Raw genomic sequence first — 14,221 nt, 5'->3', positions numbered from 1 at the left:
AGAAAGATGATAGATAGATAGATAGATAGATAGTTAGATGATAGATAGATAGATAATACCAATAATGATCCCTACCAATAATTCTTGGTATACATGGAAGTAATCAGTGATTTGTTATTACAAAGATGACAAACTGACATGAAAAGGTGTAGTGAATATCCTTAAATTGTTATTAATAGTATTATATATCCAAAAATTCTAGTTCAAGGCTTCAAAGTCCATAACAGCCAATTCTGATAATATTCTTGTTTGCACATAGTCAAAATGATAAAAATATAATAAATATATATATATATATATATATATATATATAAAACACGGAAGGGGACTGTACTCTCAGACTGGACTGGGTACACATCCTCTGAGCCTGCAACATGGTCAGCACTGGGTGCTTAATGGCACTCACAGGAAGGTGTGCAGTTAACCCCAGACAGGTCTGGGTGCAAGACCCATAGGTAAAATTACAAAACAAATTAATACAACACACAAAGAAAGTCCAGCACTCACTTAGAGGCTCGCTAGCTAAGATTAAAAGCAAAAATGGAAGAGTTAGTTACCGCATCTGGCCAAATGGGACAAGCCCAGGTATGACAGCAAGGTCCCTTCCAAAACCTGGGTCCCTAAACCAGCCAAACAATGCAAGCTCTCAATAAAAAAACTGGGAACAAGTGAAGGGTGCACAGGCTTATGTATTCACCCTAGACATATACAAAATATGGAAGGGGACTGCACTCTCAGACTGGACTGGGTACACATCTCCTGACCCTGCAACATGCTCAGCCCTGGGTACTCAATGCCATTCACAGAAAGCTGTGCTGTCCCCAGAGACACATGCAGTTAATCCCAGACAGGTCTGGGTGCAAGGCCCATAGTGAAAATTACAAAACAAATTAATACAACACACAGAGAAAGTCAAGCACTCACTTACAAGCTCTCAGCTAAGATTAAAAGCAAAAATGGAAGGGTTAGTCACCACATCTGGCCAAATGGAACAAGCTCAGGTACCACGTCAAGGTCCCTTCCAAAACCGGGATCCCTAAACCAGCCAAACAATGCAAGCTCTCAATCAAACCAACTATATATATAATTCCCAGTAATAAATCTGCCCTCCTGTTGTCAACTACCTGGCTGTTCAACTTGAGCAATATAGCAACCAATAATATCAATACAGCAACAAGCCAGGATTTGCATCAACCAAAGTCAAATTTTTAATTTGAAATTATAATAATCATATCATTGACAATCTAACGGTTTATTTTCAATATCCATGCAAAGACAAAAATTCCCATTTACCTTCTCTTACTAACTTGTATTTGTAGTAATATGAAGATGACTTGTCAGCTAACTATCTCAATGTGTTTCATTATAAAGGCTATGAATGAACAAATTTCTCTCCATGTTTAGGTCCAAAGAACTAGATTAATCTAAACATCAGGCATTGTAAATCAGATTTAACCACTCTTACTTTTGTAGTGATTTACAGGGGTCCAAAACTTGTTCTACAGAAAAAAAATGTAATTGTGTAGCTCAAGAACTGGTTGAAAAAACAGACCTGAGATAATTTACAGTGTTGGCAACGTTTAAGAGCCTTTCAAAATTCTTTGAACTTTATATCAAAATTTCTTGGAAAAACATCTGGCAGATGTCACAATAAAGCACATAACAGGACAAAGGAAAAAAATAAAAGTGTTATAAAATGATTTTGGATTGTTCAGCTACACCTTTATCGCGTTGGTAAACCAAGCGGCTACACATTTGTCTTACCTCATGTTTGCGTTTGATTTGTTAATGGAAATATCTGGAAACTATTGTTTGGAATTTTGACTATTTTGGGTTTGTCAGGAATTCAATTTTGCTTTTGGCACAAATTCAAAGTTTGCAGTTTGCTGGAAAAGCTGTAATAAGTAGATGTTTAAATAAAATTTCTGATTTAGGAATATCAAACGAGAAACACAAAAATTAAACATTATTAATTATATATGGACATGCTAAGCCCTATAAAATAAATGTAGTTCATTAAAACAACCCATTTTTATATTAAAGGCACATTATATTTAAAACAGAAATGCACGTTTGAATTTCATGTTCTATTAAAAGTATAAATATATAAATATGCATATACATATTTGTGTATATGTGTGTGTACATATAATGACAAAGTGTCTAGCACTCACTGAATTTTCAACGTGCTTTATTCCACAAACTCCAAACCTGACATTTCAGGAATCTTACCCCATTGATAATCCAGTGAGTGCCAGGCACATTGTGCATATATATATATATATATATATATATATATATATATATATATATATATATATATATATATATATATATATATAAATAAAGTAATGAAGAGTGCACTCACCAGGACTTTTCAAAGTTTTATTCCAATTATGTGAACGTTTTCGGGGGATTAGCCCCTTCCTCAGACATACAAAATACAATATGTATTTTGTATGTCTGAGGAAGGGGCTAATCCCCCGAAAACGTTCACATAATTGGAATAAAACTTTGAAAAGTCCTGGTGAGTGCACTCTTCATTACTTTCTATTTACCTATCTGCTGCACCCTGGGCATGTGATTTGGATTTCTGGAGTGCTTGTCTACTTTGAACTTTATATATATATATATATATGTATATATACGTATATATATCTATATATATATATTTATATAATATTTTATATATATATATATATATATATATATATATATATATATATATATATATATATATATATACAGTATATAGATATATATGCTTGTGTGTAAAAGGAAAAGAGAGTACTCAGTAGATTTAGATGAGGTCAGGCTTTATTGCTGGTGATGTTTTGTGGACAAAATTCCCTTCCTCAGACCAAAGGAAAGGGATTTTGTCCCCGAAAGGTTACCAGCATTAAGCCTGACATCATCTAAATCCAGTGAGTGAGGTATTTTCCTTTTTTGTTTTACCACTAGTTCACCTGCACCCTCTTTGTTGTCCAATTTGTTAGTGAGAGTACAGATCCACACCATATTAACTATATATACTATTCAGAGAGTATGAGGTAATAGATATTGGGTCATGTCAGTGCATAATCACCAATGAGTTATGGCACATTGCAGTATGTCCACAGAGCCCTGTGCAAGAACATAAAGAGTTTGCACTTTTACAACCTTAACAAAGGGTTGGAGATTATGAATACCATGTCACTGACAAAACAATGTAAGCCCCTTTCACCAAAATACCCTTCACTGCCAACACAACCCCTATCCCTCCCAGCACAATATCCATTACTGATGACACAATACACACCACTGCCAACACAATATTAATCAATTCCACATACCACCCATCACATTCAGCATTCTGAGCAGGCAAAGGTGCTGAATAAAGTACACTGAGCATAAGGGCATATGCTTAATATGTTGCATGCACAGTAAAACAGTGATAGATTTTACTAGCAATATTTTTGCTAATTTTTATGTATGGCTGTCTGTTATCAACATAAAAATGCATTGATGTACATTTCAATTTTAACTATGATGCGCCTTTAACCACATAATTGTTTCAATTTGACAATCTCTCCATATAAAACAGTTGTCCCTGATATATTTGATCAACATTCACAGAATAATTGCAAGTGTAAATATGTCAGCTTTTGGTTGATTTGTTTGAGAAACACATATTTGTTGATTGCTGTAAATGTATGTTTTTTCCTGTAAAATATTTCAGAGTTAAAAATGACAGCTGTTCTTCCACATTTGATTTTTTTTGTCTTGATATTCATCAGTGTCTTTGAAACATCGGCAGAACAAAGCACTCAGTCATCTGTGTAGTTTAATAGATTTATGACAACGTGAAAATAATTAGTGAATGTCTGCAATTCTTTACCATTTTGTTTACCTTCTTTTTTTGTATTTTGAACAGAGATCAAAGGGGGTTCTACTGGGTGTGGTTGGCACAGATGTTCCTGTTAAAGAACTTTTAAAGGCCATTCCAAAGTATAAGGTAAATCTTCAAAAGTAAAGTTATCTTTTAATGTGATTTTCACCACACCTTGAGCTACAAGGCCTTAGGTTATTCAACATAAATTAAGTCTTAAAGGTAACATTGCGACACTACCAGGTGGGCATTTACATAATCATACAGGCAGTTCTCTGCCAAGTAAAGAGTGTATTCCAAGCAATTATTTTTAGGCTACATTGAAAAGTCAAACAAAATATTTAAAATATGTGCATTTCAACTAAAAACGTCTGATATACCAGCTATTAAAAGCAATGTTTTACCAATGTTCAGGGAGTTGTTTTTAATATAAAATAGGGGTAAAAATTACATTTTTTTAAACTATTTTATTTGGAAAAAGATATATGGATTTACAATTACACTTGAACAGTTTCTACATCAGAAAACATTTTCTAGAGATAACTTATGTTACTGTTTGTTGATGATGCTGTCTAGTCTTTTTTTTAGGTTCAAAATTAAACTTTCATGATTCAGATAGGGCATGCAATTTTAAACAACTTTCCAATTTATTTATTTTTTTCATCAAATTTGCTTTGTCTTCTTGGTATTTTTGTTGAAAGCTAAACCTAGGTAGGCTCATATGCTAATATCTAAGCCCTTGAAGGAAGCCTGTTATTTTATGCATTTTGACAGTTTTTACAGCTAGTTTAATTTTGAATAGACAAAAAAAAATGAAAGTAAATTGTTGTTTTTAAACATATAATTATACATTGTATGTAAAATAAATATATTTTTTTAAAAAAAAAAACATAATCATTATGATACTAAAATATTCCCTAGTATAAAAACACAGAATTTCACATTTTGTGGTTTACTATTATCCCTTTTTAAAAAATCATAATGATATTAAATTACTCCCTAGTAAGGTATATAAAAAAATCTGATATAAATTATATTTTGGTTATTTGAGAATATTTTTTAGGCAATATTGTATCATTTATCTAATCTAGTATAACTATTTAAAGTCATTTCATGCAAAGCAAAAGATGTTCAGTATTTTTTATCATAGGAGCTACTAAAACGGCTGGCGTTTAAATTTGCTTCATAATGTCTACTGAATTATTGGATAATCTATGTCATCGCCTAATAAAAATGATTTTTAGAGGTGTTGCTGGAGAATATAAACAACCAGCTAATGTGTGCTTTCCATTTATACTCCCTACTTACTCTTATGTTCTTTCTGAAACAAGTTAAATAAAATGTTCCATTGCAATGTTACAGAAAACCAGATGGAGATACGTAAAAAAAATAAAAAAAATGAATGGAACACAGGTGTCTAGCTGTATCTGGCTGAAGTGCTGAGTATTGTAAACTGCACATTCTTTTTTTTCCTCATGCAACTAGCTTTTCCTGGTCTATGGAATAATGAAATTTTGATAAACAAATTCAGAGAAATGTTCCATAAGTTCTTGAATATTAGACCTACCTCGAAGAAATGTACAATGAAATCATCAAACCATTTTCTGTCAGTCCAGTATTGTTAACCATTATGTAAGTTTCATAGAAAAAACGAAAACAAAACTGATAATGATAAACTATGATTAAAAATAAATTGGCCCTTAGTTGTTAGCCAATCAGATTTAGTATGTTTCACTTACTCAGATAGCATAAGAAAAAAATATTTTTTGACAGAATCTACATGTTAAATGGAAAGCAAAGGAAATCACTATGCATCAAAACTTGTATTTAAGATTTAAACTAACTTTTTTCTTATAATTGTCTTTAATCTTTAGATATAATTTTCCCTTTAAATTGACATTACCTTCTTCACTGCTGAACCATTTAACACCACCGTACAACTGATTTTGATCTATTGGTTGCTACTTTATGTCATATTTTAATGGAGAACCCACACAAATAATATACTTCTTTAAAAAAGACTCAAACAATTCTAAATATACCATAATTGTATACTATGCTAGAAGGCTACAGCCAAAATGTTTAAATGTTTAATTTTTAGCAAATTTTATTAAAAAAAAAAAAAAAGCTACAAAATAACAATTACAAAACTTTTCTGGCATTGTCAATGTTTAAAAAAAAAAAAAAATCACATTTTTTTCAACTTAAGTATAATTAAAAATCAAAAGTAAATGTGTCTGTTGTAACGTATTTCCTACAGACAATAAATATTGATTTGCTTTTTAGTTTTAAAATAATATAAAAGTTTTAAAAAGTTTTTAAATTATACAACATTCCAAAAACATACAACATTTCATTAAAAAAAGGGCTTTTAGAGATCAGTCTATTTTGCTGATGTTCAAATAAATAGTAGTTACATATATTTACTGACCCAGGTGAACAATTTGACCACCATGTTTACTTTAACTTAATGCCCAAAATAGAACCCAAACGTGACAAAGAGACACCAAAAATCCATTTACTGATTTCATATATTTATTTTTACTTTTGCTTTTAACACCCAAGACTTACACTTCTTAAATGGTGGGTTTGGTCTTGTCAATTTAAGACTTTTACTAAATGAGCTGCACTTAGAGAAATATGTCCTTAAAGGGACACTAAACCCAAATTTTTTCTTTCATTTCAGATAGAGCATGCAATTTTAAGCAACTTTCTAATTTACTCCTATTATCATTTTTTCTTCGTTCTCTTGCTATCTTTATTTGAAAAAGAAGGCATCTAAGCTAAGGAGAAAGCCAATTTTTGGTTCAGAACCCTGGACACCATTTATTTATTGGTGCTGTCCAATCAGCAAGGACAACCCAGGTTGTGAACCAAAAATGCGCCAGCTTCTAAACTTTACATTCTTGCTTTTCAAATCAAGACAGCAAGAGAATTAAGAAAATTTGATAATAGGCGTAAATTAGAGAGTTGCTTAAAATTGCATGCTCTATCTGAAACTTGAAAGAACAAATTTGGGTTCAGTGTCCCTTTAAACATCTTTCAGATATGCCATGTTGGATGTGACTCCAAGATTTGCTCTGAGGGTGTAGGTATTAAAATTGTATGATTGGACTGTACAACCCATATGTAATGATTATGATTTTGGCATGATATGTTTATAAAAATATAGATTTTGTTACATGTTGTTTAATGAGTTATTTAATTTCTTTTTTAGCTGGGTATTCATGGATATGCTTTTGCTATAACGAACAATGGTTATATTTTGACTCATCCAGAGTTGAGGCCACTGGTAAGTTTTTTTTCCTAGTTTCCTTGCTATCAGGGGTGGGTGAATGTTTGAATCTATTTATAGAATGGGTGTTCCAGAAGAAATTCACTTGCATATTCTAATGTTTCTATATACATTTTAACATCCCAGTATATTAAAGTTAATATTTAACTGAAGGAAAAACAATAAAAAATAGCAATGTTTAAATGTTTAAAGTTGTTTCTCATAAAATTCCAATAAAGTCTATAGGAATCAACATTTGAATGCAAAAAAATGTATTTTTGTGCGCAATGGAAATAGCGTTCATATTACAAGTTGAAAGTAAACGTGATAGCAGGTGCGCAATCATGGTTTATGCTTGTTGGGATTGCGCAACTGACAACCTCATGTAAGGGGTAGTGTGTTAATAAAAAGTTGCAATAAACACAACATCATAACTACAATTAAAATTACAATTACGTCCATATAAACTCTGTCACTTTTATTTCAAGTTAAAAGAATGTGGCCTTCATTCTTTATTTTATTAATAAAATGGGGGAAAAAAGACTTTCTTCAGAATAGAAAAATAGATTTAAAAGGCATTTTCCCCCCTCTTTAAGATATAACAAACTTAAAAGAATATTGAAATGTCCATCCCTACATGCACCCTGAGTACATTTTTGGGGTTCATTTTTTTTTTTTTTTTTGTAAAATAATTTTTATTTATTTTCAGAAGATAAAACTTACAACAAGACATAGGTATTTCATTTATGCATTATTCAGTGATAGAAACCTACGCATTGTCAAAAACAGTAAACATATATAAACTAAAACAACAATCGCAGTTGCTGTATTCCTCAGTCATCATTTTATCTTTTACCAAAGAACACCGGTTCTTTTTCTTTTATTAATCATCTTTTATCATTGTAACAATAACTTTTACCTTTGTTATATCGAGTCGACATCATACCACTCTGTCTGGTGGGCTGAAAGGATAGTAGAGAGCGAAAAAGGAAAGAAGGGCAGTAAGTGGGGGGGGGAGGGGGGAGAAGGGCAGGAGGGAATCAGTCTATTCACTACTCAGTCAAAAAAGGCTTGTTTCTCTTCTCTAGGTATTGAAATGTTTTTGTTTAATTGTCTCCCAATAGAATTTTATATCGAAGAATGTCTCTAGTCTTTGGGTTCTAAAATAACCGTATTCTTCTAGTATTAGTGTTTCCTCAAAGTGGTGTAGCCATTCAGTCATTGTAGGGGTAGTAGGGTTTTTCCAGTTTCGGGCTATAGTTGTTTTAGCTGAGTTAAGAATAAATTGGAGTAGGCGTTGGCGAATTCGGCACATTTTTGGAATAGGTAAATTCAAGAGGACCATAGTTGGTTCCAGTGTAAAGGTAGGGGTAAATAAATGTTTTAATAGGGATTCAAGTTGATCCCAGAATGTACGAATTTTTGGGCAGTTCCACCAAATATGTGACATTGATCCCTTTAGACCGCACCGTCTCCAACATCTATCAGACGCAGTAGGGTATATGCTTCTCAGGCGAGATGTGGTAAGATACCACCTCGCTAGAATTTTATAATTTAATTCTATGATTTTTGCTGATGTGGATGAAGTTTTGGTTGACTGAAAAATTTGTGTCCATGTGGCATTATCTAAGTCTATGTCTAGCTCTTTGTGCCAATTGTGTGTATATGATGGCAACTCTGGACCCATGCCTGTAAGCACTATGTGTTTTGCTATAGTTAGTGTGTGTCTAAGAGCTCCCTCGGCTAGACATTGTGTTTCAAAAGAAGTCAGCGGTCTCGTCCAGTCTTGTTTGTGTTCAGATGTCTCTATCAAATGTATCAGTTGCTTATATTTTAGCCATTGTGAGAAAGCTCCGTTTAAGTACCCTGCCAGGTCGTTCCTCTGTTTGACTTTAGTGTTAATTAACAGGTTGTATATCTGAGTTGTGTAACCTATCTCAAGTCTGTTTGGCATAGCTTTTGTGTATTCTAGACCCCCCAAGAATTCTGCATTTGGTGAAATTGGAGACATTGGCGAACGTGGAGTGGAGATATGTCTGTATCGTGAAATCAATTTATCCCATACAGAGAATACATTTTCAAATTGCGGGTATCTGATAGCAGGGTCGGTCTGTGCGTCCTAGGGATCCAACATAGTGCCCCTACATTTGGGGCTTTTCAAATATGGGAGTCTATGGTTACCCAAGCTTTGGTCATTGTGTTCCTATGCCAATCTAGTATTCGTTGGAGTGCTATAGCTTTGTAATATGTGTCTAGGCATGGGAGGCCTAATCCTCCTTCAGCTTGAGGTTTGTATAGTGTATTTCTTTTTATTCTAGGTTTTATTGTTCCCCAGATGTATTTATTAAGTATGCCCTGCCATCTATTAAGAAAAGGTGTGGGGAGTTTAATCGGAATAGCTTGCATGACATACAAAATTCTTGGGAGGGTTGTCATCTTCAGTGTTTGGACCCTACCTAGCCAGGAGAAGGGCCCCTTTTTCCAAGAGTCTAAATCAGCTTGGGTGGAGTTGAATAGTTTGGAGTAATTCAATTTGAAGAGTAGTTTATTATTTGGGGTAAGATTTATTCCGAGATATTTTAATGCGTTTTTTTGTAATTTGTAGGGGCAGTAGGTCATCAGGGCGTTTAGGTCTGACCTAGAGAGGTTAATATTTAGTAATTCAGATTTAGAATAATTTATAGAGAAATAGGAGAGTTTCCCAAACATATCAAATTCCTCTGTGACTGCTCTTATGGAGGTATGTGGCGAGGTGAGGGACAGGAGGATGTCATCCGCGTAAAGTGATACTTTGTATTCATTATTTCCCAAAGAGATTCCCTTGATGTCTTTATTTTGTCTAATACGGGCTGCCAGGGTTTCTATACTAAGAACGAACAACAATGGGGACAGAGGGCAACCCTGTCGTGTGCCGTTACCAATATGGAATCCTTCTGAGAGCATCCCATTAAGTCTAACTTTGGCCGTTGGAGAATTATATAATGCTCAAATTCTGTTGATAAGAATGTCCCCAAAGCCAAATTTCTTGAGTGTAGCAAATAGGTAATCCCAATTTAACCTATCAAAAGCCTTTTCGGCATCTGTAGATAGGAAAATAGTATTTATCTTATTTAATTTGGAGTGTTCCATCAGTTGTAGTGCTCTAATAGTATTATCTCTAGCCTCCCGTCCCTCCACGAAACCCGTTTGATCCATGTGTATTAAAGAGGGGAGTATAGGACTCAGTCTGGTAGCTAGTATTTTTGCTAGAATTTTTAGGTCTGTATTTAATAATGAAATGGGTCTGTAGTCTGAAGGGGAGTCTAATGCTTTCCCTGGCTTTGGTATAACTGTAATATGTGCTTCTTTCATTGGGGTTGGGAGTTGGTTATTTTCATCTACCGTGTGATAAAGGGTTAGTAGTGGGGCCACTAATTCCTCTGTAAAGGTTTTATAATATTTGTTTGTTAGACCATCTGGGCCTGGACTCTTGCCCGAGGGCAGGTCTTTGATAGCCTTTATGATTTCCAAAGTCGTTATTGGCGAGTCTAGGGCCGTCTTTTGTTGTGGAGTGATCATGGGTAGGTCTACCGATTCTAAGTATGAGAGTATATTTGTGGGGGGGGGTGTTCCTTTTCTTTTGATAAGTTGTATATCTGGTCATAGTATTTCTTAAAGGACTCTGCTATTTCTGGACTGTTATATTTCTTGTTTCCTTCACTGTCGTTAACATGATATATGTGATTTATAGCTGTTTTCTTTTTTAAAGCTTTGGCCAATAAGGAACCCGCTTTATTACCCCCGTGGAAATAAATCTTTTTAAGATAAAGTGCTTTCTTATGTGCTTCCCTTTGTAGGTGTGTATTTAATGCAGACCTTGCTTTGGTGAGAGTTTCTAGAGATTCCAGATTGCTTGGGTTCAATTTATGTATGTGTTCTGCTTCTTTGAGAAGCTGTGTTAATTTCCTATACTCTGCATTCCTGTCCCTATTTTTCCTTGCTTTGTGTTGTATACAACAACCCCTAATAACCGCCTTATGAGCTTCCCATAGAATTCCGCTGTTTTTTACTGAATTGGTGTTTAGTTGAAAGTATTCCCTCATTTTTGTTTTTATGTCTTTGGTTATCTCTGGATCATGAAGTAATGATTCGTCTACCCTCCAAAATGCCGCTCTCACAGGCTTATTGTGCCAATCTAAATCCATTGTAACCGATGCATGATCTGTCCATGCAGCTGGGCTTATCTCTGTGTGCGTTGCGAGATGTATATGACTATGGTCGATAAGAAAATAATCAAGTCTAGAAAAAGATTTTTGTGCGTGTGAATAGTGGGTATAATCTTTTGTTCGGGGGTGTTGCAGTCTCCAGATGTCTACCATGTTGTTATGTCTAAAGCATTCTATTTCTGTTGGGGCCTTGACTAGTGAATGCATTTTCCTCTTCTTCATAGAAGAGCTATCCATTTGGGGGTCGAATGTAATATTGAGATCGCCTCCAATTATAACTATACCTTTCCCTAATTCTAATATTTTATCATTAGCTTTCCTTAAAAATTTCCTCTGTTGAGAATTAGGTGCGTATATGCAAGCCAAAGTCACTAACGTGTTAAATAGTAGCCCTATGAGTATGATAATCCTACCCTCATCGTCCTCGTATTTGTTTTGAAGGTGAAAGTGTATGTTCTTATGAAAAATAATTCCAACTCCAGCTGCCTTCTTGTTTGGGTGCGAATTAAAGAAACCAGTGGGGTATTCCCTGGATGTAAATCTGGGGGTATTTAACCTAGTAAAGTGCGACTCTTGAATAAATATAATATCTCCTTTTAATTTGTGGAAGTGTGAGAGTGCCACTGACCTCTTTGTAGGTGAGTTAAGGCCCTTACAATTTTGTGTTAGACATTTAATTTGACTTAGTGCCATCCTAGTATGAATAAGGAATATGTATGATCTCTGTTAGTGCTTGCATGTTGGAAAGCGTCACATTTTAGTATGTAATACATTGGTCCCACTAGATTTCCACTGCGGGCATCTCGTCTAGATAGGGAGCTGAGAAAGTTGAGTTTGGGAAAAAGTCTTTCTTTTATCTGTAAAGGATAGCTTGGCCACTTACCCAGTGAGTTGGTATGAGTCTTTATGCTGCTATTAAACTTTATATCAGCGACTGCAAAATATAGAACAACAATCTTAACAATAACAATCATGAACAAACATAACTTAAATAATTTCAAACAATCAACAACATAACTATACCTGGTACTAACCAAGTTTTTCCTTGACATAAGTGTCACTATATATCGGGGGTACCTTAAGTTCAAGTATTAGAGTACTTGATTTATATAACTGGGGGTTTCATTGTATTGAATTGAAGTAGCTAATATATTTTAATCATTCCTTCATTCCTGTGTTCTATACAATTTTAGCATAAACATTTCCTATATTTCTTGTTGATATTCTTAATTTATTATGGTAGCTAAGAACCCAGGTTCACATTACAGGAGTTTAAATCTTGAATATTAATTCCTAGGTAGAAAGTGATGCGAATCTCTAATATATATATAAACAAATTTAAGGGACTATTGGAGCATCTTTAACTATACATATTACCAGTCCCTTTTCAGTCTTATTTCTTTGTACAATCTTCTGGTTTTTGGGGTTCATTTTTTATGTAGCAGATGGTCAAATTTCCCAGTGTACTCAAGTTCTTAGTGAGCTCCTTAACTCATAAATGGAACCCTACCAATTAACCTTCCAATTTACGTAATATATTAAATGTTTCATATGTTAAAGTTATAAGACTTTATTTTATTATCCTGAAGAAGAAAATACTATGCTCTACTAAATATTTTAACATATTTCACCTTTGTTTATGGAACAATCCGTCTTAATTTTTGAGTTCATTCTTACAGTGTTATGCAGTAGATAAGGTGGCCAGAACTAATGATAAACTTCAAAATTAATTAAAAAATGTATATGCCAGGGGTACTCTGTTTATAAGAATCAAATTATGTCTATGAAAGAATGTCATGTCTGTTTCATATTCATGCAGGTTTCTATTACAAAATGGAAATACAAAACCTCCTGTAGTTAAAAATAAAATAGGATGATTGATAATAATTTCATGAAATAATTAATGAATAACCTGCTCACCAATACAACTTACTGCAAATCTGTCATTATGGCAAAAAAAAAATAGTGCTACTAATTCTGTTTACTCTGAATTGTATGTGTGTAAAGATCTACAAGTGGAGCGCTAAATATCGTTTGCATACATATTAACACATAAATATATATGCATATAAGCATATACATATATATTTATATTGCGGTCTATGGGAACACACAGTTCCCATAGATCGCAATGTAAAGGTATTTTTCAGTGCTATTTTTTTTCTAACACCCCACTCCCTAAACAAAAAACTATAATGCCGTCTATTTTGAGGGCGTTTGGTGCACTTTTAGAAAATTATTTAGAGATCAGATCTCTGGTTAATTTTGTGTGCGCTAATTGCTACCTCAAGTTATTGGGGGCTGTTAACAAAAAATAAAAAAATTCAGATTAAAATTACAGAAAGCAGGAAAAATACTAAATATCTACATCATATATATATATATATATATATATATATATATATATATAAATAGATAGATAGATAGATAGATTGATAGATATTGCCTAAAATCCTAATTTCATCCATGACTTCCTTTCACAGTACGAAATTGATTGTCCATAGCTTGATCTGGTGAAGACTTTCAAGACAGTGTGTCATTCTGGCTCACAGTGTGACTTGACTAGAAACAATTCAAGAAATACTAAATGGTACATGGTCTATTAAATAAGCCTACAAGGAAATTCTTTGTGATCTTAAAACCTATAGCTCAGATGAGAAAACAGATGATACAGCAGCATCTCCTCACTAGCAGCACCACTCCCTTAAATTGTGTCTGACCAGCCCTAGCTGCTGCAGCCCACGGGGACATTTCCTGGTATTCCCGGAAGGCCAATCTGGTCTTGCCAGTGATTCCTCTTTATTCTGCCCAAACATCCAATGTCCCTTCTGCATAATGTAATTGTTTCTTCTCTGCACTTTTTATTTTTTAGCT

At 33.8% G+C, this 14,221-nt stretch overlaps 1 protein-coding gene across 1 annotated transcript in view; it reads left to right on the top strand.

Annotated features, from left to right (window-relative positions):
• Nucleotides 1-14,221, top strand: part of CACNA2D3 (calcium voltage-gated channel auxiliary subunit alpha2delta 3) — a 1,718,630-nt gene that overhangs the window by 1,087,417 nt on the left and 616,992 nt on the right. Inside the window, 2 exon segments of the mRNA XM_053720740.1 lie at nt 3,914-3,994; nt 7,086-7,160. Coding sequence (XP_053576715.1) covers nt 3,914-3,994; nt 7,086-7,160 — 156 coding nt within the window.

This window comes from Bombina bombina, chromosome 7 (assembly GCF_027579735.1).
Source record: "Bombina bombina isolate aBomBom1 chromosome 7, aBomBom1.pri, whole genome shotgun sequence".
Lineage (NCBI taxonomy): Eukaryota > Metazoa > Chordata > Amphibia > Anura > Bombinatoridae > Bombina > Bombina bombina.
This window is presented reverse-complemented; position numbering and strand designations above follow the sequence as displayed.